Source organism: Labeo rohita, chromosome 8 (genome assembly GCF_022985175.1).
Source record: "Labeo rohita strain BAU-BD-2019 chromosome 8, IGBB_LRoh.1.0, whole genome shotgun sequence".
Lineage (NCBI taxonomy): Eukaryota > Metazoa > Chordata > Actinopteri > Cypriniformes > Cyprinidae > Labeo > Labeo rohita.
The window spans coordinates 19,168,393-19,194,362 of NC_066876.1; the positions used below are offsets into that span (position 1 = coordinate 19,168,393).

The 25,970-nt window shown below is 35.6% G+C and overlaps 1 protein-coding gene across 1 annotated transcript in view; it reads right to left on the reverse strand.

Moving 5' to 3' along the window:
* Positions 1-25,970, reverse strand: part of celsr3 (cadherin, EGF LAG seven-pass G-type receptor 3) — a 71,972-nt gene that overhangs the window by 6,574 nt on the left and 39,428 nt on the right. The window contains 27 exon segments of the mRNA XM_051116877.1: positions 1,280-1,377; positions 1,520-1,639; positions 1,877-2,003; positions 3,121-3,200; positions 3,340-3,452; positions 3,558-3,732; positions 6,138-6,344; positions 6,563-6,689; positions 8,346-8,513; positions 8,625-8,805; positions 9,256-9,405; positions 10,814-10,997; positions 11,110-11,319; positions 12,654-12,748; positions 12,836-12,937; positions 13,024-13,207; positions 16,841-16,961; positions 17,751-17,892; positions 19,800-19,968; positions 21,422-21,532; positions 21,789-21,974; positions 22,743-22,912; positions 23,082-23,207; positions 24,208-24,371; positions 24,447-24,604; positions 24,719-24,807; positions 24,967-25,082. Coding sequence (XP_050972834.1) covers positions 1,280-1,377; positions 1,520-1,639; positions 1,877-2,003; positions 3,121-3,200; positions 3,340-3,452; positions 3,558-3,732; positions 6,138-6,344; positions 6,563-6,689; positions 8,346-8,513; positions 8,625-8,805; positions 9,256-9,405; positions 10,814-10,997; positions 11,110-11,319; positions 12,654-12,748; positions 12,836-12,937; positions 13,024-13,207; positions 16,841-16,961; positions 17,751-17,892; positions 19,800-19,968; positions 21,422-21,532; positions 21,789-21,974; positions 22,743-22,912; positions 23,082-23,207; positions 24,208-24,371; positions 24,447-24,604; positions 24,719-24,807; positions 24,967-25,082 — 3,873 coding nt within the window.

The window sequence follows — 25,970 nt, forward strand, 5'->3', positions numbered from 1 at the left end:
ATGCATTAAGAGCTAGGGGTATAAACTTTTGAACAGAATGAAAATGTGTACATTTTTCTTATTTTGCCTAAACATATATATATATATATATATATATATATTAATTTAGTACTGTCCTTTAGAAGCTACAGAAGATACTTGCATGTTTCCCAGAAGACAAAATAAGTTAAATTTAACCTCATCTTCAAATTCCAAAAGTTTTCACCCCCTGCTCTTAATGCATCATTTTTCCTTCTGAAGCGCAGTGAGCGTTTGAACCTTCTGTAATAGAACCTTAATTTATTTAGCATTTGTCTTATTACAAAATACTCTGTTCAAAAGTATTTATATATATTTATGTATATATATTTATATATTATATATGTTTTATTTATATATTTATGTTTTTAAAAATTGTCTTTTATGCTCACCAAGGGTGCTTTTATTTGAACAAAAATACAGTAAATACAGTAATATTATGAAATATTATTACGATTTGTATAATTGTTTATGTAAGGCCGTTTCCGCCACTGAATACAATTTTATAAAAAGTTTTTATCTCAAAATTCTACATTTTTTTTAACATCTTGCAATTATGACATTTTTGCTCAGAATTGCATGATATAAATTTAACATTGCAAGTTATTAACTCAAAATTGTGTGATATAAACTCGCAATTCTGAGAACATGTAAATCCTTTTTCCCCCTCAGAAATGGACTTTACAACTGACAAATGCGAGTTTATATCTCACACAAAAGTCACTTCTCAGTGATATAAACTCACAATTGTGAGACAGAAACTCCCAATTCTGACTTTTTCAGTGAACAAATTCGCTGTTCTCGCAATTCTGATTTTATTTCTCAGAACTGCAACTTTTTTTTTCTCAGAATTGCGAGTTTCTATCAGGCAATTCTATGAAAAAATATCCAAATTGTGAGATCTAAACTCGCAGTTACGAGAAAAAAAGTCAGAATTGTGAGATAAAAAGTCGCAATTACCTTTTTTGTAATTCATAGTGGAAACAGGCTTCCAGATTTTTCTATTTGAATATATTTTAAAATGTATTTTATTCTTGCGATGGCAAAGCTTAATTTCTGATTTTTGCTCATTTGACATTTATTTTGGTGTGTAAAAACAGCATTTATTTGAAACTGATAACACAGCACAGTAAAAAAACAAGTTGTTCACTGTTAGTTCATCAAACCTTGAAGTGTTACCAATATTTTTCTTTATTTTTAAGTGTGTTTATTTTGATGTATAAATCATTTTAAGAATTGTCCTGTTGTTGTGTTGACAGACCTGGCACTGCTGACCGATGAAATGGTTGAAGTACCGAGTGTGATCCGATGTAATCCGCTCTGCTCCAGCAGGGAGGCGCTGTTGTACGGGTTTTGGCCCTGCACACATACAGCAGGTTACAAATCCACATGCTTATTTTCACCCCATGAGGTCAAATATGGGTTTGTGTTAAAGATGCGTGTGTGTAACTGTGCATGTGGTGGGGGTCATGTGTTAATATGTATGTTTGTGTTCACTAACAGTGATCTGTGGAGGTCTGGGAGGTTCTTCACTGGGGCTTTTCTTGCCCAGACATGCCAGTTTATAGGCCTCCTGCACCTCAGAGTTCAGGAGAGTAAAAACCAACAGTACAGCCAATCCCTGAGACACGAAAACAGGAGAATAACATTATACTACACTACACAGACTACATACTACACTATTACATTCTATATATATATGTACTACATTACACATTACTAATATGAAAGTGTAGTGTGTAAAAAAATGCAAACATGACAATGACAAACTCAACACACACAAACACACACACACACACACACACACACACACACACACACACACAAAAGAATTGAGTAAGAGCCAGTACACACTTACCTGTACGCAACAGAGGACAATAAACAGGTAGTGGAATGCCAGGACACTGTTATTAACAGCCATAAGACCAAACAACCAAACACATGTACTCAATAATAATAGGAGGAAGGCACTGCGGATAGTAGAACTGAATGATAGAGAGAGAAAAATAGAATACAAATAATTAATTTAGAGTCAAAACTTCTGCGCGGAAAATGAATTGTAACTAGAAAAACATTATGACTATTATAACCACAGCACCATTATAACCATTATAACAAACAATTTTTTAAAAATAAATATCAGTAATAATATAATATAAACTACAAGTCAAAAGTTTTTGAACAGTACGATTTTTTATTGTTTTTAAAGAAACATCTTCTGCTCTCCAAGTCTGCATTAACTTGATCCAAAACACAGCAAAAGCAGTAATATTGTGAAATATTTTTACTATTTAAAAATAACTGCTTTCTATTTCAATATATTTTAAAATGTAATTTATTCCTGTGGTCAAAGCCACATTTTTAGCATCATTACTCCAGTCTTCAGTGTCACATGATCCCTATTAATATTATTATTAGCAAATTTAAAACAGTTGAATACATTTTTTCAGGATTCTTTGATGAATAAAAAGATCCAAAGATCAGCATTTATCTTATATAAAAAGCTTTTGTAACATTATAACATATAACATTTCATAACATATTATTTTTTGGGGGTTTGGTATTATTTTATGTTTTTTAAAGCAGCAAATCAGAATATTAGAATGATTTCTGAAGGATCATGTGACTAAAGTAATGATGCTAAAAATTCTTTAAATTCACAGGAATAAATTACATTTTAAAACTGATTAAAATAGAAAACAGTTATTTTAAATAGTAAAAATATTTCAAAATTGTACTGTTTTTACTATCAAATAAATGCAGGCTTAAACAGAAGGGACTTAAAAAACATTCAAAATCTTACTGTTCAAAAACTTTTGACTGGTAGTGTAATACAATATAATAGTATTATTCAAATATTGTAGTAACAATATAAAATAATCATTTTTGGTTGGAGTGTAAAGACAAAATGCTCACTTTGGTTTTAAAATATCTTCTTTTGTTTTTAGCATATAAAAGAGATGAATACAGGTTTGGGAAAAAATGAAGGTGAGTAAATAATGACAGAATTGTCATTTTTTGGGTTCACCTAAATAATATTCATGATGATAAGGTTCTGTCTTCCACATTGAATGTTCCTGAACACATGCATGTTGTACTCACATCACGGGCAGCTTCTTTATCTCCTTCTGAGTGGGGTTACATGTCATACGCAGGACCATCAAAAACATCCCACCATTCATCTGTAAAACAGAGAGTTGCCTATTTAGATTATCTTTACAGTACTAAATACATCCAAAACACAGAAAGAGTGTTACAAAGACATATACAAATTCTTTAAATGGTCCAAACAACACATAAACACTCCGAAAAGCACAATACCAGTACGACGACGCTAACTGGTCCAGCAAAGCTCCACATGAGCTTATCATACATGGAGATCCAGCAAAAATCTGGGTTGCCGTACCCCTCTGGATCCAACCCGACTGCCAGCCCTGCAGCACACATATATGTCACAGAGCATATCTGCATGAAAGCATATATATATATATATATATTTATATATATGTGTGTGTTTGTGTGTGTGTGCGTGTACATACCTGTAATAATAGCAGGGACTCCCCAGCCAATAGCATAGTAGAATCTCATGGCTCCATAGTTGATGTTTCTTGCTTCTGTTTGCATACGGTAAATATGAAGAGCTTCCACAAACAGCCACGCAAATGCCGACATGAAGAAGTAATGCAGCAGAATCGCAACCACCGTGCACAGGAACTGCACCAATCAAAGAGAACCAGACAGAATGTACCAATTAGACAACAGACAAGACAAAACCAGCATATCGCATGTATGCATACACAACAAGGGGCTTCAAATATTACAAAATGCATTAAATATTAGTTGGATATACTGTGGCTTTGCACATGTGTTCTGAATTATTGAGATGTGATGCTCAGCAGGGTGTTGTGAATTCAAATCCAGCTCAAATTTTATTCCCACCATTTCCTGAATGCTGCAGTATGTGTCTGAAAAGAGAATCTAAAAGTCTAAAATCGATACACGCAAGCAAAGTCAATGTTTGAGAGGGAGGATGAATTATGAATGAACACATACTCTATCACATACACACCCACATCCCAGTCCAGGAGTTGAAATTAATGAACTGGCTTTTAGTGTGAGTGGTTTGCACTCCTGAGAATAATGTCTGTTAAAATGGTGTTAACCTGCTTTAGAAAGAGAATGAATGTGTGAGTGTCTGTCTGAGGACGAGAGAGATACAGAGAGAGCGTCTGTGTCAAGAAAAGTGTTTAATAATGTCTGGTTCCCAGCTCACTATGTGGTATAAGTGGTTTTTGTACCATAGTGTGCTAATGGCCGAAATGTCAGTTTCTGAATGACAAATCATATTCAAGATGCCTAGTGCTTAATCCTGACAATCAGCTCACTTTCTGCTGAACTATTCATGATCTTTAATACCTGCTGTTACGCTCGCCTTTATAAAAGCTTTCAAATATGAAGTGGTCTCCAAACGTCTGAGACCACATTAAAGGGATTTTTAATATTCTATTCCTAAGCTGTAGGATCTTGACATTTAAAACAAAAGAACAATTTATTATGATTAAGTTTTTTTTACTATATACACTACCAGTCAAAAGTTTTTGAACAGTAAGATTTTTAATGTTTCTAAATGAAGTCTCTTCTGTGCACCAAGCCTGCATTTATTTGATCCAAAATATAGCAAAAAATTGTTTTTTTCATTATTATTTAAAATAACTGCTTCTATTAGAATATATTTTAAAATGTAATTTATTCCTGTGATTTCAAAGCTGAATTTTAGCATCATTACTCCAGTCACATGATCCTTCAGAAATCATCCTAATATTCTGATTTGCTGCTCAAAAAACATTTATTTGTATTATTATGTTGAAAACAGCTGATTAGAATTTTCTCAGGTTTCTTTGATGAATAGAAAGTTCAGAAGAACAGCATTTATCTGAAATAGAAATCTTTTGTAACATTATAAATGTCTTAAATAAATGTCAATTTGAAACATCCTTAAAAAAATAAAAGTATTCATTACTATATTATACATTCATTACTAAAATGATACTGACTCCAAGCTTTTGAATGGTATATAATGTTGCAAAAGCTTTTTATTTCAGATAAATGCTGATTTTTGGATCTTTCTAATCATCAAAATGTACTCAACAAATAATAAAAAATGTCTCTTGAACAGCAAATCAGCAGATTAGAATGATTTCTGAAGGATCATGTGACACTGTGGACTGGAGTAATGATGCTGTAAATGTAATGTAAATGTAGCTTTGATCACAGGAATAAATTATATTTTAAAATATATTAACATAGAAAACAGTTATTTTAAATAGCAAAAATATTTCAAAATTTTACAGCTTTTGCAAATAAATGCATGTTTGGGGAGTAGAAGAGACTTCTTTAAAAAACATTAAAAATCTTTATTACAATATTATATTATATTATATACAATCATATTATTACAATATTAGTATTTTTAATATATATATATATATATATATATATATATATTTTATATATTTTACAAATGTGTGACTTTTGATTTATATTGTTTAAATCAACGTTGGATTGTATCAGCATACTATTGTGAAATATTATTACATTGTAATAAATAACTGTAAAATAAAACTGTTTTCTATTTTAGTAAATAACTGTTTTCTATTTTATTATGATTTCAAAGCTGAATTTTCATCAGCCATTACTCCAATCTTCAGTGTCACATGATCCTTTGGGAATCATTCTAATATGTTGATTTACTGCTCTAGAAACATTTCTTATTATTATCAGTGTTGATTATTACCAGTTGTGCTGCTTAATATTTTTAGGAAGCCATGATACCGAAAGTCCTGAAAGGATTCAGGATAAATAGAAAGTTAAAAAAGCACATTTATTTGAAATAGAAATTTATAATAAATTATAAATGACTTTTCATGTTACTTCTGATCAATTTAATGTTTATTTATGTATGTACTGTATCTATTTCTTTTATTTTGGACTCCAATCTTAGCACTCCATGGAGACTCCACAGACAGTGTTTTTGTCTTCAAGCCCACCCAAACTTTCTTTGTCTGTCTCGGTAACCCACGTTTAGATTCAGACACACACAGACATCTCTCTTCTCTGACCTGTTGTTCCGTTTGGTTGATGCCCAGCAGGTATGTGAGGTGGGAGAGGAGAGTAGCGGCAGCCATGTTGGAATGAATGCTGCGCGTGTTTGATTTCAGTCCCCTCAGGCACGATAAAACCACCACTGTTAGCAACAATGCCGCCATGGAAACTGAGAGCGAGGAGTACGTTACTATGGCGAGGGTCTCCAGGTCACCCTCTAACTGCTGCTTAGCAAACAGAGAGAGAGAGAGAAAGAGAAGGGAAAAGATATCAGCAACAGTGCTTGAGCTGAAGGAGATGTTACTATGGAACATCCTGTTGCTATGTAGTATTATATTCTTGAAAAACATGGAAAATTTTTTTTTTTTCTGTGTAAAGAATAGCTTTTTAATTACGTGGCCTTGATCGTTCTTTGTTCTGTGTGTGTGCGCATGTACATTACCTCTCTCTGTGAGCTGTCCATAAGAACTCCAAATGTTCCCAGTCTGTGGCACTGACAGCGAACATGTGATGTGTTCCTATAGACCACACTACAGTCCCTCACAGTCCAGCAGCCTCCTGCTGAAACACTGAACACACACATTCAGAGCATTTACCAGATAGTCATTACAATAGGAAATTAAAGCTGCAAGCAGCATTGAAAGGGCCCTCGCACCCGGGCTCACCACTACCCGGTGGTTTTAGCAAAAATAGCAAACGGTGAGGAATATGGATTTAAAGTGGTAAATATCGGAGGAATAGGTCAAAGTCTATTATATGTGCCAAACTCCCGTTTGCCAGCTGGTGGCGCTATGACTATAACTGAATATTGGCATTCAGTCTTCAGGTCAGTACTCTGATCAAACATATGAAGTTTGGTGCAGATTAAACATGGTATGTTTGAGTTAGTGTAAAGCATGACACATCCTGTCACCAACAGGTGGCGCTATGGTTATACCTGAATATTGGCCTTTAAATGTCTTCAGGCCAGGACTCTTACTAAACGTGTGAGGTCTGTGGCAGATTGGACATTGTACGCTTGAGTTACAACTACTTTTTCTATGGCGAAACATCCAACTTTGTCAGGGCGCCACGGACACGCCCTTTAACGAAAACTCAAGCTCTTCACAATTTAACATTGCAAAGGCCTTTACATTAGACTGACCAAATATAATGTTGTTGCCATTAACTCTCTAGGAGGAGTTTGTTACAGCGTAAAACATGTCACTTCCTGTTCCCAGTAAGTGGCGTTATGACTATAACTGAATATGGGCATGTGTTCTGGACAGGACTCTTATCAAACATGGGAATTTCGAAACATCGAAATTTGTCAGGCCGCCACGGACACGCCCTTCCACAAAATCTCAAGATCTTTGCAATTTAATGTCATAAAGGGCTTTAGATTAGACTGATCAAATTTGGAGTTGATCTGTTTAAATCTCCAAGAGGAGTCTGTTTAATACAACGCCTGAAAATGGCATAAAATGGTGCAAAACTTGCAGAGAAAATTCAAAATAACAGACTTCCTGTTGGGTTTCTGACTTCTTACCAGGGGACTTTTTTTGTAGATACTGGTGTGTTACATGTGTCTACTGAATTTCGTACATATATGTAAAACATAGCTCGAGTGGCACTTCGTTTTCCTTTTATAGGTGGCGCTATTGAGACACTTTTGGCGTGTGTGCAAAGTTTCATGAGTTTTTGAGTATGTTTAGGCCTTTAAAAATGCGATTTATTTTGGAGAAGAAGAAGAAGTACAAACTGAGCAGTTTCAGTAGGGTCCTCGCACCACCAGTGCTCAGGCCCTGAACTGACTACCGTTCAAAGGTTTGGGGTCTAAAGATCTTTGCCGATGCGGATTTTTGACACGGAAGAGAAGAAATTGTTGAATAAAGTAGTTATTTTTGTTTTTATTTGCACACAAAAGTATTCTTGTAGCTTCAGAAAATTATGGTTGAACCACTGATGTCACATGGACTATTTTAACGTTGTCCTTACGACCTTTCTGGGCCTTAAACGTGTCAGTTGCGTTGCTGTCTATGCAGGGTCAGAAAGCTCTTGGATTTCATCAAAAATATCTTAATTTGTGTTCTGAAAATGAACAAAAATCTTACAGGTTTGGAACGACATGAGGGTGAGTAGTTAGTGACAGAATTGTCATTTTTGGACAAACTGTCCCTTTAATACTGGTTTTGTTTGTCCTTGAGACATGAAATTGTTTAAATAAAGAGTGCGCACAGACTTACGGGCTGCTGTGATTCCATTGCACACACAGTGGTTTGCTGCGGTTGCTGGTCTCCAGAAGACGAAACTCCAGCAGGACCGGCGTGTCCAGAAACCCTTCCACGAATGTCTGATTATTGTACACAGAAACACTCACTACAGGCGAGTTCAGCACAGGGTGTCTCGGTAACCTGCAGAGATGCGTACACATTGTTAGAAAGACAATCACACTAACATATACTCACATTGCTAGACTCTCAAGTGAACTGTGTTTGTTTATCTGTAATTAAACACATTCTCACCTGACGCCACGACGGTCTGTGTGGTATTTAGGGGGAAGTGCGGCCCCCAGGCTTCGATAAATGAAGAGGATGACAAAGGAGACAGGTGCCTCTTGCAGTGACAAAGAACGCCGCGCTGCTGTTGCTTCTAACGTCTGATTGGCCAACATGTTCACAGGGCCAGCAGGAGACGGAGCTGAAACTAAACACATAGATTTATTGCTCAATGCTTTTAAAGGGATAGTTCACACAAAAATGAAAATTCTGTTATTAATTACTCATCATCATGTGGCTTCAAACCCGTAAGACCTTCATTCATCTTCGGAACACAAATTTAAATATTTTTGATGAAATCCTATGGATTTCTGACCCAATGCAACTACTACATTCAAGGCCCAGAAAGGTGAGAAGAGAGGAAAAAGAATTCTTGTAGCTTTATAACATTACGGTTGAACTACTGATGATCACACAGACTACTTTATCGATGTCTTTACTACATTTCTGGGGCTGTTGCACTGCTGTCTATGCAGGGACCAAAAGCTCTCGGATTACATCAGTAAGTATCTTACTTTGTGTTCTGAAGATGAACGAAGGTCTTATGGGTTTCAAATGAGTAGGCTTAAAGAGCATGTACATGATATGCAAGACTTACTGAAGTTGCGCTGTGGCACTAGTGCAGTAGGGGGCAGTACAACATGTGTGTGAGCGTCCCAAAGCACTTGACCTCGGAACAGAGTACTGTGATAGCGTGGAAACCGTCGCCGCACATGTGTGTGGTTATCAACACGATCCAGAGTCATGACTGCAAAACAGAAACACACACTGTGTGAACTACGGGATTCTTTTAATAGATCTGCTCTCAGTAGTGCTGCAGTTTTTCTGCTGATCCTAACGGAGGTACACACTGCAGGTGTTAGTCTCACATTGATCTTTCTCAACTTCACCTCACACTGCACATGAGAGATTATTTCCAATATTTATTTTTTCTCACCATCAGCTGACTAAGACGCTCTCTCTCCTCCAGAGTGGAAGTGATAGGCTTATCACATACAAAATTGAATATTTACTGGATTGGAGCAACTTTATATTCACAAACATATATCAAATATATTATAAGTAAAGGATTAGTTCACTCCTGAGTTAAATTTTCCTGATAATTTCATCCAAGATGTTCATGTCTTTCTTTCTTCAGTCAAAAATAAATTAAGGTTTCTGAGGAAAACATTCCAGGATTTTTCTCCGTATAGTGGACTTTAATGGGGATCAACGGGTTAAAGATCCAAATTGCATTTTTAAATACAGCATCAAAGGGTTCTACACGATTGCAGTTGAAGAATAAGGGTCTTATCTAGAAAAACAATCGGTCATTTTCTAAAAAAAAAACAACAAAAAAACCCCCACAAATGCTCATATAGCAACATAGTTTTAGTATTTTTTGTATGAGTGTTTTTTCATAGTTTTAGGATGATATTGAAATCTTTTGTTGGGCTTTTGACTTTCTTTGCATGTTTATTTTGTAAACACTGGGTCTGCTTTCACTAGATAAGACCGTTATTCCTCAGCTGGGATCGCTTAGAGACTTTGAAGCTGCATCGAATTTGCAATTCGGACCTTAAACCTGTTTATCCCCATTGAAGTCCACTATATAGAGAAAAATCCTGGAATGTTTTTCACAAAAACCTGAATTTCTATCTGACTAAAGAAAGAACAACATGAACATGTTGGATGACAAGTGGGGTGAGTAAATTATTAGGAAAATTTAATTCTGGAGTGAACTAATCCTTTAGTTTTATGCCCATCACTGTTAAAAAAAAAAAAGACAAATCATTTAAATACTCATTTAAAACGTAAATTAAATTAATTAAATATATAATTCAATAGGATTTGTTTAAAGTAAAGACATTTTAGATATCTGTCATCTTATCTGAAATTCATTTTCAGAGGTTGGTCAAGTTAATTTGAAACTGACACGGCTCTTTTCATTCCCTCAAAATCCATCAGGAATCATTTTAATGTGCTGATGCTTATTTGGTGCACAAGTGACACTTGCTATTATGATCTGCATTTTCTTTGACAAATAGAAAGTTCAAAAGAACAGCATTTATTTGAAATAGATTTTTTTGTAATTATGTAAAAATCAATTGGATGCATCCCTGCTGAATAAAAGTAATTATTTCTTTTATATGTGTTTGTCGTGCATTGATGCTGACCGATATTTGGGGCAACGAGTGCCACAGGATTGAGGTAGGTCTGTTTCATGTTCTGGGCGAGTATGCGGGCATACTGCTCCAACAGATCGGCCAATCCCGCCGCTCCGGTCTGACCTGAACTTTGACCCCTCCACAACGCGGCGCTCCCCGGACCCAACAAAACACTACAGCCTCGCAACACATTCTGCAGACAGAGACAGAACAAAGTAAGACGTTAATCAACTAGTCCTGTCAAGCACAATAAAATTTTAATGTCAAATTTCCAGCTTTCATCTGTTCCCTAAGGGAATGCACACCTCATTGAAATGTGCATCTTGAGTAGCTGTCAAACCGAAGCCTGACTGGAGGCTCTCAAAGGTCAGGAGGCGAGACAGCAGCCGCTCGGCTATCTGAAGGTCATTGCCATAGAGACGAGTTGTTGCCTCTGTGACATCACGCAGCTGATGGGCCAGTTTTTTCTCTATGATGGTGCTGAGTTCAGTCTCATTTCTCTCTAACGCCTCCAGCTACACACACACAATGAAAAAATGGTTATGTAATATAGACAAGCAGCTCCAATACTGTGTGAAAGTTATGGATCTTAGACCTGTTTCACACATCATGTGTCAACATGAGCTATGCATATTCAATTCATTTACAACGATTAAACAGTTTGTAGCTACACTACCAGTTAAAAGTTTTTTAACAGTAAGTTTTTTAATGTTTTTTAAAGAAGTCTGTTCTGCTCACCAAGCCTGCATTTATTTGGTCCAATGTACAGCAAAAACAGTAAAATTTTGAAATATTTTTTGCTATTTAAAATAACTGTTTTCTATTTGAATATATTGTAAAATGCAATTTATTCCTGTGATTTCAAAGCTGAAATTTGAGCATCATCACTTTAGTCACATGATCCTTCAGAAATCATTCTAATATTTTGACTTGCTGCTCAAAAAAACATTTATTATTATAATTATGTTGAAAACAGCTAAGTAGATTTTTTTTCAGATTTTTTTCAGCATTTATCTGAAATAGAAATATATCAATTTAAAGCATTCTTACTAAATAAAAGTATAAATTTGTTCACAAGAATAAATTATACTTTAAAATATATTCAAATAGAAAACAGTTATTTTAAATAGCAAAAATATTTCAAAATTTTACTGTTTTTGCTGTATTTTGGATCAAATAAATGCAGACTTGGTGAGCAGAAGAGATTTCTTTAAAAAACATTAATAAACGTACTGTTCATAAACTTTTGACTGGTTGCGATGTTATATGAATATAATTATTACATGAGTTATGTAGTAATTTTTAAAGACCAAATCCCAAGAATCCTTTTTTAATTTATGGGCTCTATTAAAATAAATAACAGAGATGTTGGATGATATTGAAATTTTTTGTTTAATATTGAATATTATAAATTGTGCATGCATTTCCCCTATTTTTACATTTAAAATATCTTCACTGTAGTAACATGTCATACATAATTAAAATAAATCTTTTAAAATACACTAATAATTTAATAAGACTATTAACAGCAGTCTTAAATCAAATCGTATATGCATTTTCTCATACAGCACATTTTAATGTTATGTCTTAATTCATTTAAAACGGCTCATTTTAATTTATTTTAATAATGTTCAAATATAAATTTAATACAGTAAAATTATCAGCCGTGAAAACAATTTTTGCCAATTATATAGAATTTTAATATCCACGGATCTCTACAAAATCTTCAATGTAGTAACCCAGAAAAAAATTCTGCAAAAAATAAACGAATTAAACAAAAAATGATATGAATATGAAACAGGCCTCAATATAGTAAATAGATAGTAAATGTGGAGGTATAGTTTCTTACAGCTGTGTTTAGCTCCACAAAAGGAGGAGAGGTGCAGTTGTACAGATCAGGGTCCAGCCATCCTCTCTCTCCATCACAGTGCCGAATCGCAGTTCCTTCAAAAAAACAACACACGAATTAATGCATGAGATGGACTTCAAAAAAGATACATAAAAGGCACAGATGTGAATACACACACTCACCTACTGATCCTTTGGGACAGGGGACAGCAGCAGGCAGGTTGAACTTTGTTCTAGGCCACCAGATTGCTGATGTTATGGTCTTCGGACAACCATCATAGATTACTAAGAAAAGCAGGTGAAGAAATGATTAACAAATATGGAGAGAACATGAAAGGATTAATGGTTGGATGAACAGGTATTTACTGTACCTTCACAGCCTGTTTGTGTGACCTCAGCAAAGGGATTGTCACACATGTTACACTGTCTGCCAATCACTCCGGGTCGGCACTGGCACTGGCCGCTCTCAGGGTCACATGACCTTGAGAAGGAGCCCACTGGGTAGCAATCACATGGCAGGCAGACATCACTGCTCCTCCGTCGGTAATGAAACTCCTGACACACACACAAACACATGCATTTACAACACAAACTGATAAAAATCAAAAAGCATAGTGATTATAACATCATAGCTGGAATAATAAACAAAATTCCTTTATATATTTCAAAAGCCAAACTGTGTGTGTTCATGTTTTCCTTTGGGATCAGAGTGTAATATACGGATAATGAAAAGCCTGATATACAGCGTGAGGGTGAGCAAAGCTTTAATATAGCACCCCAGAGTGAAGAACTCACTTCTTTAATCTTTTAATTACACTTAAACACACACACACACACTCAAACCAATTAACACTTCCCAGACCAGCTATACTGTATGTACATTTATATGTGAACATTTACTGCTAAATATAGCACCAAATCAAAAGAATATGTTTGTTTTTGACTATAAAGAATAAAACTGGAAGGTATTACCTCTACATACTAGCAAAATGCTTGTTTGTGAATACTGTGTACAGGAAAACTGTTGAATTACATGCTGCTATTAAGGAGTTTATGCAACTTCATTATTTAAAATAAGCCATTTCTATAGCTATGGTTGTCCAAATCATGGTCGCAATTCCAGTTTGCATCTGCAATGCAGCATTTTCAATTCCTGTTCTCACTAATTTGTCCATTAATTTGTGTACACTATATACCGTTTTAAAAATAAAATTGCAAATAAAGGAAAGATGGAAATATGCCTATTAACGGGATAGTTCACCCAAAAGTAAATCATCTTCGGAACACAAATTAATAAATTTTTGATGAAATCCAAGAGCTTTCTGACCCTCCACAGACAGTAAGGCAACTACCGTGTTGAAGGCCAAGAAAGCTAGTAAGGACATTATTAAAATAGTCAGTGAAGTTACGAGGACACGTTTTGTGTGCAAAGAAAACAAAAATAACAACTTCAACAATTTCTTCTCCTCCCTGTCAGTCTTCGATGGGTGTTCTAAAGCTATTATTTTTGTTTTCTTTGCGCACAAATACTATTCTCGTAGCTTCATAAAAATATGGTTGAACCACTGATGTCACATGGGCTATTTTAACAATGTTCTTACTACCTTTCTGGGCCTTGAATGTGGTAGGTGCTCTCGGATTTGATCAAACATATCTTAATTTGTGTTCCAAAAATGAATGAAGGTCTTACAGGTTTGGAATGACATGAGGGTGAGTAATTAATGACAGAATTTTCATTTTTGGGTGAACTATCCCTTTAAATATAAAATGTACTGTAAATGTAACTGCAAAAATGCATTGTAGATTCACCAGGCTGTTCCTGAGAAACTGTTTTTTTGTATTCCCCTGAAACTCTGGGAAGGTCAGGAACATGAAGTTTTCTCTGAGGAGCATAACGCTCTGCATGTTTATGAAGCTGCCTACTGTTGGAACAGCTTTTACTGTGACTGTTGATCTTGATATTGAGACAGTATGACTGTGTTCCTATGGGATGTATAGAGTAGACTTGTGCTTGCTTGGTCTTATGTTACAGGAGAGGGTTTAAATATCTAAGCCAGCATACAAACCAGCTAAAACACAGATTCAACACTTAATAAGAAAATGTTTCAAGTCTGCATATTAGAATGATTTCTGAAGGATCATGTGACACTGAAGACTGGAGTAATGATGCTTTGCATCACAGGAATAAATAACATTTTAAAACATATTAAAATAGAAAACCGTTTTAAATTGTAATAATATTTCACAGTTGTTTTTGATCAAATAAATACAGCCTTGGTGAGCATAAGAGACAGTTTTCAAAACAAATCTTCCCAATCCCAAACTTTTAAACGGTAGTGGGTCACTCACATCAACTTCACTGTAAAAAAGGCCTAACAAAGGTTGTACTTCCTTCTCCAACTAAGAAAGTTCAACCTACCACAGGAGCTGCTAAAATAGTTTTACTCAGCCATCATCGAGTCTGTTCTCTGCAGAATCAATAACTGTCTGGTTTGGCTCAGCTACAAAATCAGACATCAGAAGATTACAGAGAATAGTTCAGACTGCCGAGAGGATTATTGGTGCTCCCCTGGCCACCCTTCAAGAACTGTATTCATCCAGAGTGAGGAAAAGAGCTCAGAAAATCACTCTGGATCCCTCACATCCAAGCCATCATCTCTTTGAACTTTTACCATCTGGCCGGCGCTACAGAGCCCCAAACACCAGGACAACCAGGCACAAGAACAGTTTTTTCCCCCAGGCAATTCTCCTTATGAACAGTTAAATGTTCCTCCCATTGTGCAATATAATGTGCAATAGCTTTTTATTTATTAGTTACCACCCCCATCCTAGCACATCCCTGCACCTCTACCTCTTTCTATTCTATTCTATTCTATTCTATTCTATTCTATTCTATTCTATTCTATTCTGTCATCTATACATGTACATAACTGTACATACCACTTATTTATTTATTTCTCAATTTATTTTTCTAAGTTTTGTCTATTTATATTTACATATGTGAATTTTGTTTTCATCTTATTTTTCTAAGTTTTGTCTATTTATATTTACATATGTGAATTTTATTCTCATCTTATTTTTTTAAGTTTTGTCTATTTATATTTACATACATGTATTTTATTCTCATCTTATGATTATTGTCTGTATGTTGTTGCTGTCTCTGTGTACTGGAAGCTAATGACACTAAAAAAAAATCCTAGTATGCGCAAGCACACTTGGCAATAAAAGCTCTTTCTGATTCTGATTCTTTCTGATGTGAATCTGTGATTTGATTTATTTATCTATTTTTTGGATTAATTATTAATTTAAAGGAGACCTATTATGCCTCTATTTACAAGATGTAACATAAGTCTCAGGTGTTCCCAGAATGTGTTTTTGAAGTTTCAGCTCAAAACACCCCACAAATCATTAATTATAACATTTTTAAAAATGCCTGTTTTGAATGGAAGTAGAAACATGCTGTTTTCATGCATGTCTCTTTAAATGCAAATTAACTGCTGTGCCCCGCCCCCTTTTTTTGAATAGATCTGTCCTTTTACAGCTCATGCCTCAGATACTCTGCCAAAAAAACACATTTGAAACAAACGTAGAGAAAGTGGCTGTCACATGGTATGTAAATACTAAACTAACTCTTTCATGTCTTATTGTACTTAAACAGTAAATTACAAACAATTTTATGTTAAAAATACTTGAGTTAAAGAATTTTTTGGGAAAGAAATTGCATGTTAATATTACATCTGTGTGGCAGCATAATATACAGCAAATAAATCAATAAATCCACTGCTCTCTTGTTTCCTCTGAGGTTGGGACTCCAAAAAGTGTTCTGTGCTTATCAGTGCAACCAAAGACAAGTTAGCATAATTAGTTCGCATTAGCATAAAATAGTTAACATGCTTTGCTCCAACTTTTGCCATGGCGTCAGAACAGGTACACCGTTGCCCCTTGCGAAAACACAATGGTGGCGCTGTGGGTGGAAACATGCAGAATAAGATCCGGTAATATGATAAGATCCCCTTCCTAAAAACTGAGTGCCTTGTTTATTCACATGCTTGGAGGTTGTTCTTTTTTCACGTTTTGTGGGTTGGTAGATGCACCAGGAAACCTGATTATAGCACTTAAACACTGAAAAAGTTTTATTTTTATGATATGTCACCTTTAACAAAGTATAACAGTATCCATGTACAGTACCTTGCAATGGCAGTGTCCAGTGGTCTTATTGCAGTCGGTGTCAAATCCTTTACTGGCTTCACAGTGGCAGGGTCCACATGTCGGGCTGCCCCACCAGCCCCGCGGACATTGCTGCTCGACCCTACAAACACACACACACAGTTAGATTTGATCAAATACCTATGTATCTAGGACAGATCTGACATGAGAGCGAGACAGCGTAACACACAGAGAGAGAGAGATGGAGCCAACAGATAAAAGAGAGCAGATGAGATTGGCGCTGCTGTGAAGGATTTGTCTGAGCGTGTGTGTGTTTGAGGTAGAGGTTGAATTAGGGTCACATGAGTCACAGTCTGTCAGTAAACTTAAATCTACTTTTGTCTATTCAAAGGCAGCAAACTTTAAGCACACACATGTGGCTAAGCAGGACGAATGCATCATTAACATGAACATAGGATTATTCGTCATATACATCCAGCCTTTCGGATAAGCTTGAATGCTGGATTAGTGCAACAGAAAACTCTCACACGTGCACACAAATTCAACCATCAATCTGAAAGCATCAAAAAAGTCTTTAAACATATCTCACTGATTTTCTTACAAGTACATTTGCTTGTCAATGTAGAGATTATAGTCAGAATAAAAGTAACTGGGATACAGGACAGATGAGGTATATGGTGGAAATCCTTATTTCATTATTTTTGTCTTGTTTTCAAGCAAAAACGGCCTTACAAAAAATAAAATAAAATAAACTTGACTAAATTTGGCTAGATTTCTGATTGAAACAGGAAAACAAATATTGGAAAAACTAAGCAGGACAAACACATATTTAAGAAAACATTTTTCAGCGCATGGTATGATTCAATAGTGATATGTGTGTGCAAATTTGCTCATGTAATCATGCACACATGTGGTGTGTATGAATGTGTACCTGTGTTGGCAGTACTGTCCATAGTGATTGTCCTCACAGTCACAGATATATCCATGTGAGGAGCTGGGCTTCCTGTGACACTTTGCTTGATTCTCACATGGGTTCAGCTGACATGCATCCATACAGCTTTTACCATAGAATCCTGTATATGAAAAATATAAACTGTTACAACACAATATTTATTCAATGTTAAAGTGCTTTCTAAGACATTTACAGGTTTATTTCACCGAAAAGTATAAACACTGCTAGTGCTTTTATAGAGTTGGTTCAACCAATAACTGAGTTTGGGGCGGGGCTATCTGTTTGGCAGACCAATGGCAGATGGAGGGAGTGTTGAGGGAGCAGTTTATTTACAGAAAGATTTTAAATGTGTCATTATATCATGACAAATCACATTTTCTGTTATCTTTTGATATTTCAGAGCTAAAAAAAATGCGAAAAAAAGTTTCAGTGTGAATTGTTTTGTGAACCTAAAACAATGTAATGCAGGATGAGGCAGTGCCAGATATATTGGATATGACAGCAAACCCTCAGCTTGTTACACATTTCAGGTGGCTTAAAGGCACAGAAGCAAAAAAACACCTATTTAAAGAGTCAAAAGGCAAAATAAAACACTGCTAACATTATAAATGGATCTCAGCGGAAAAAAATATGCAATAAAAATGTATGATACAAAGAAATCATCCTAGATAATAAAGAAACAAAACATGTGTCCCAATGAAATCTTCAAAAACAAAATATGCTTGAGGGAAAGACATCACACACCTCACATACATGAAAGTACAACACACTGAAACAGGAAAACAAACACACTGAAAGTATTTCCCTCTCTACTTAAAACTACCAACAAAACAGTGTAGCCTTGATCTCTCCTTTCCCAGAGTCATATAGAAAAGCCTTCATTTGCACGACGACTGATCAAAAGACACAATAACTCCATTCTCTCTCTCTTCTCTTTCAGCAGGGAGATGTTTGAAATGCTGTGCAAAAGTGTGTGCAAGATGAATGAAGAAAAGCTCACTAATCAGAAATGGAATGCAGTAATACAGCTATAAGCTCTTCTGATAAGGCTTTTCACTGCTTTGAATGCTATAGAAGTCACTAGGATTACAATAAAGTTCTCAGAAAAACAACACACATTCAATAAGAATGGCTGCAGCACTGAGACTTATTAAAACTGTTAAATTATGTATGGGAATCTAACAAACAACAAAGGAAGGAGAGAGATATTTCTGTTCTTAAATTTAGGCACTCTGTGTGTGTCTGTGTGTGTGTGTGTGTGTGTGTGTGTGAGAGAGAGAGAGATGTTGTACATGTGGGTTTACTCTACCAGGAGGAGGTCTGAGAAATTAATTCAGAGTTTATGAGGGGAGTCTTTGATTTCACTTTCTGCATAGCACTATTAATAACACTGGGCTGATGCAACTCTAACGGTATGATAATGAAGTGAACAAGTCTATATCTTCATTTAGACGTGATGGGAGCTCATACCAACACAAGCACTTGTAAATGTACATCATGTATTCCATGTGGGTGAACTGTCAGACTGTTAAAATCCACTGACATCCTCTATGTATTATTAATACACATATATACTGTATAGATGTCTGACACCACACTGAAAACTGAAAAATATATATATACATGATAATTTAAACCTAGAAATAAGTAAAATGTTAGTATAATAAATGTTTCAAAACAAAAAGAAAGAAATATCTGAAACTTGTGATTGAATATGTGAACTAATTTGTGCAGATGGTAAGATGTTCTTCTTTCACTGAAGCACAAGCTGCTCTTTGGATCTTTCTCAAATCATACTGGAAAATATGATCATCAATTTTACACAAACTCGTAAAAAAAAGTTCATGCAGCTCAAAAACTGCTGCCATTAAAGCAAAAGAGACACCTAATACTGAAATTTTTTTTCACTAATATTCTTATGCTGATAACATAAATTAGTTAGATTTTTACCAATGGTCTTAAAGTTTTGGACCCCATTGTATGTGTAACAAAGCATTTTGTATCCAATTATTAAAATTCACATCTTACCTGGTTCACAAACACAAGTGTGTCGATCCCATTCGTCGGTGCACTGGCTGTGGGCGGGACAAGAGGAGGGGCTACACGGGTTGACAACATTACAGCCAGTCTCCACCTTGATGGTTCTGGAAGGGCGGGGCAAAGCAGGGGAATCAGGACGCACCCCCAGACGCACCCCCTACATACCAGAAAATAAAGCACAGAATTGCATCTCAATTAATGACACATCAAAAAAAATATGAGCATCATAGACTTTTTTTAAAAAGCATTACTTTTACTAATAAAATTAATAGGGCTGCCCCCTAATAGTTGACAAGAAGAGGCTTGGTTGACCAAAATTTTATTAGTCACTTCTTTGCAGAAAAGTCACGCAGTCCGTGACGGACAGATTGTTAACGGCTGGTCTACGTGGTACTACAGTACATTGGGCAGGACATTTAAATGCTCACCTATCATTCACTGACCTCAAACATGGCTTATCATCTGAAATATGCATGAAGTAGCAACCCTAAATGGTTATAACACCCAATCTAATGTTAACCTAGAAAATGTGCGGTATTCAAGTTTCTGTGGAGTGTGGAAGTTGAATAATAGCATGTTTACTGCATGACAGATGGAGGCGCTGGTGCGGTTATTTGCTCTTAAAATACTCCGTCATTTTGGTCACCCAGAAAAGAGTAACACATCTTTTGAATCTGTAAAGACTCTATGTTTATTTGTGTTCACTCACAGTAACAACTCACAATGCGCTCTTGTAAAATAATGAACACAAACAGGATGCACTTTTTGCCGTCTCGGTCTCTGTGAACTTGAGCGTGCCAAAAAAAACAATAACAAAAAAAAAAATGGTGTGTATCTGCCTCACAGACATAAAAAAAATATAGCAACAGAGAGTGAAATGCCTACTTTCAAATGAAACAATTCAAATAATAAAAACAGATATTCTCAGATTATGCATTATGCATTAACTACTGCGTAGATGACAGTGTTGCTTCATCTCTTAAGCCAAAAACAAAGAAAGCACTAGTTTATCAATAAATTATTAAAATGTTGAGTAAGTAAGTAAGGAGGCATCCTTACTGTTTTCCCTGACACATTCATAATCATTGCTTCTGCTGGTGTGCTGTGGCAAGCTTTATGGGTTGTGTTTATTAGTCTATGTAAGCAATTAAAGGCTCATTATTATGATTTGAATTGTTTATTAATAAACATGCAATTAGTTGACTAATCGCTTAAAACTAGTCGACCAGAAAAATCTTTAGTCAAGGGCAGCCCTAAAAATCAATATTATAACACTTTTAATACAATTAGTAATAATAAAAGCAATATCCTTTTGTTCTAATAAATTAAATGAAAATGATAATAATCACTATAGATGGAAATATACTTGGTAAATGTTTTGCTGACTGCACATGTGAAGGAAATTTAAAATGATGTCTGTTCTCTAAGTTCTTATTAATTATTCATCTAATTGTCTGCTTGTTAAAAGCTAATGACACCATTAGGAATTTAAAACTACCAATAATTCATACATTAAAGAAGACTGCAGAAGTGTGGTAAGCACAGTTGAGATCGTATCAGGTTGTTATAAAAAGAAAATGTAAAAATGACTGAAAGTCACAATGACGCACCTGAATGCAGCCACGTATTCCATTTTGCACCTCTCCTGATCCTAAAACTCCACCTACATGCAGATGCTTCACTTTTACACCATTAATCTCATTCCCAACAATGACTGTTCCCTGTGACAGAGAGAGATTTGAAGAGAGGCAGAGAAAGAGATGGAGAGCAAGTGAGGTTATATTAAGTTATATTCCATGTAAGTCAGTGTTTAATCACTAGACCATTGACCTGTGTCTGATTTGTCGTTTAATCCAGAAAGATTAGGATCTCATATTCCAATATTCCAGATTATGGATTACAACATGGGATTATAACAGTCAGTCAGCGATATAATAAGGGTTAGAGGACCACTTATGTGTATGTGTGTGTGTGTACCTGATACAGTCCAAAGTCCAGTCGGACTGTAGCAATATATCGAGTCTCTCTGCCACTTCTGACATCGCGGAGCTCGAGCTGTAGGTCGTGCCAGCGTCCATCACAAACCTGAACCTGATCCAGTCTCAACCTGACCGGCCGAACCGGACCCCGTGCTACAGAAAACACCAACTGACCCGAAACCACCTGGAATGAGAACACCATAAACACCAGGGTTTTTAATAATTAATAATTACTTCGTTTCATTTAATGTTTGCAAGGGATATATGAGTTATACTTGATCGTCTAAACATCTGGAGCCTTTGGAGTTCAGCGCAAAAGTGTCTACTTCAAAGTGCTTTGGGAAGTCAAGCTAGTTTTAGTTTATTAACACTGTGTTTCTAGTGAAAATGTTTGTTTCTTACTCCAAAACAGATCATGTTTTCCTTTCACTGGGCTTTTAATGATTTAAGACATTTCTTGGAATATTTGGAGGCAACCAAGCCCAGGTTTTTCTTAAATGCCAGAGAGTGTTAGAATAGTACAGCTTTTACACTGGAGGAAAAACTTGGTTCATAATTCATGGAGGCTTCAATCGTTTGCCTACGTGCCTTTAATGAAAATTTCTGTTATTCTGTAAATATTCTGTATTTAAAAGAAAATAAAATAGTTCTGAAAAAAAATAGTAGCCCATTGTAACAAAAATAAGATTATCTAATAAAAAAAATGCCAGCCATGACAGTTATTATAGTAAATCTTGATATCAAATTTAATTAAAACGTAAATAAAAAATCAAATGTAAATTACATGTAAATATAAACTTTAATTTTAAAATGTTTTTGGTGGCCAAACATTTCACTTTATTTCACTAAAATAAAAAAATAGCATTAACAATGAGATGAAACAGACTATAAATATTAGAGGGTTAAACCTTTTTTTGTGTTTTGTCCTCTCAGTGTGCATAAGTGTGTATACCTGAAAAATCAAGTTGGTGTTTTGTCCAGCTTGAGCCTGCAGGAGAACTCCCTCTTTTGATCTGGTGCGGAACACCAGCCCCATGTACCAGGGTGTAGTGATGGTGACTTCATTCTTTAGATCCCACCACAGCGCACTGTTTCCAAGGAAACGATGGGGATGGGACATCACTGTGAAAGAAACATTCCAACAATAACATCATCAGCGATGTCATCACATCATTGACATTTACTAATAGTTCCTGTTTCACACTGGCGTTCTGATTTAATATTCGTTTAAAGATCAACAGCGAAATATTTCATGTATTATGCTTGTTTTGAATGACTATGTGGGTTTCACCTAGGTTGCAGTCCTTCCCTCCAAATCCAACAGGGCAGTCACAGGAGTACGTTTCCCAGCTCACCCTACATGTGCCGCCATTCTGGCACGGGTTTGATTTACAGAAAGGCAGTTTGGCACTGCAACCTAATAAAGACACAAAATATTACCTCACAACTACTGCATCCAATCAAAGAAACATCATAATAGCAGCCAATAACACCCAAAATGATCACAAATGCTTTTAAAATTAGCATACGCTACCTAGGTTTGAGGTCGGTAAGACAAAAAAACAAAAAAGCATTTGTGCTCACCATCTATTTGATAAAAAAAAGATAGTAATATTGTGAAGTATTTTTACAATTTTTAAAATTGTTTAAATAAATTGTTTTATATTTCAATTGGTGCTGTCAAATCGATTAATCGCAATTAATTGCATCCAAAATAAAAGTTTGTGTATAAATAACATGTGCATGTACTGTGCATGTTTATATGTATATATAAATATACAAACGTACATGTATATACTTAATAAATATTTACACATATATACATATGAATATGTATATATGTGTAAATATTTATTAAGTATATACATGTACGTTTGTATATTTATATATACATATAAACATATGCATACGCATACATATAAACATACGCACATTTGTAAACACAAACTTTTCTTTTGGATGCAATTAATCAGCACAGCACTAATTTCAATACAATTTAAAATATAATATTCAGCAGCTGAATTTTAAGCATCATTACTCCAGTCCAGTGTCACATAATACTTCATAAATCAAAATTCTAATAAGCTGAGATGTTCAAGAAACATTTCTTATTGTTATTCATTCTGAAATCAACGTACAGCTTAATGTGTTTTAGGAAACAGTGACTTTTTTTTTTTTTTTTTGAATTTATGAATAGAAGGTTTAAGAGAACAGCATTTATTATTTTACATTTATTTTTATTTAATTTAGATTTTTAATGTAAAATACTTCACTGTCACTTCACTTTTTAATGATTTTTTTAATAATTTCTTTCAAACTAACCTCAAACTTCTGAATGATAGTGTAAGTTGACATCATGAGAGTCAATCACAAATAAAGGACATCATTATAACCACACTCTAAACAATCATACACACCAGGTAAAGTGCCGTTATTAGCGATGAATCCTGCCATGTCCACTGGTCTGTTATCAATATGCAGATCTTTCATGCAGCCAATAAATTCTCTTGTGCTAAATGGGAAATTCTCAGGCAGGTTAGGAACTCCACCCAAAAACAATGGGCCTGTCAGATCCAAAGACCTATGAGGAAAAAATACAGAATGTGAGAATGAGATAGATACTAAATGTGTTCTCCTGAGCAAAACCAACACTTACTTTTTGCTGCTGGTCTGTCTTCCCTGTGCAGCACAGCTGTAGTTGCCAAGTTGAGCGCCAAACCTCAGAGAAACTGCTGTGTCACAGTCATCTACACTCAAGACAGCAACCTTCTCATCGGACGGACCCTGAACGTCTCCGCTTACACTGCGCTTTGGCTAGATACAAGCACAAATGAGTCATCATAAGTACACAAAGCACACGACTACATTCTGAATACACAAAAATGACCAAACTAGAATGCAAACTACTTCTTTAAAGGACTTTCTCACCTTGTTGTAGTAATGGATGTGAACGGTATGCCAGTTGCCATCACTCACTCCGCCAGGCAGGTATGGACTCACCTGAGTAGACGACTCCCCTGTGCAAAGGTCATACAGAGATCAGAAGTTTATATTACAGAGAACAAAACGTACACAACAACATAAATAGAATTACTTGAATTACCCATTTTAAAACCATAGATGGCTCCAGGATTTAGTTCAACTTTCTGAACACAAAAATTCCCTTTTGTTTTTACCTGTGGAGTATTTTAGAACCATTTGTCCATCCAGTATCTCCAAAGCAAGGAAGTCGTGCTTCTCATTAAACCGACCATTGTAGAAGAGCAAACCATTACTTTCCAATGTGGCAAACCTACAAAACACATTAAATGCTCATCAGATCTCATTACAGGTCCATTTAGTGTTTTATAAAGTAATGTCAGCTAAATGAGAAGAGTACACTCAGCATAAAATGATCTCTAAAGTAATTCCACATGACTTCCAGTCAAGATGGGATCTTTTGATGGCAGTGGTTCAACAAACAATATCCATTAGAACTTTCAAAGTCAAAAAGTATTGTATTGTATTGTATCATTTCATTAGGAAAGGAAAGGATGTGACGTGTGGCCAAGTATGGTGACCCATACTTGAAATTTGTGCTCTGCATTTAACCCATGCAAGTGCACACACACAGTAGTGAGTAGTGAACAAACACGCACACACGCACCGTGAACACACACCCGGAGCAGTGGGCAGCCATATTGCTATCGCTGCAGCGCCCGGGGAGCAGTTGGGGGATCAGTGCCTTGCTCAAAGGGCCTCACCTCAGTCGTGGTATAGAGGGTGGAGAGGGCGCTGGTTATTCACTCCCCCCACCTTCAATCCCTGCCAAACCTGGGACTCGAACCCGCAACCTTTCGGTTGCAAGCCTGACTCCCTAACCATTAGGGAATGAAATTCAAGAGCTCTTTGACCCTCCATAGACAGCAACACAACTGACACGTTCAAGGCCCAGAAAGGTATCAAGAATATTGAACACAAAAAGTATTCTCGTAGCTTCACAAAATTATGGTTGAACCACTGATGTCACATGGACTATTTTGTCAATGTTCTTGGTACCTTTCTGGGCCTTGAACGTGGTAGTTACATTGCTGTTTATGGAGGGTCAGAGAGCTCTTGGATTTCATCAAAAATATCTTAATTTGTGTTCTGAAGACAAAGGTCTTACGGGTTTGGAACAACATGAGGGTGAGTAATTAAT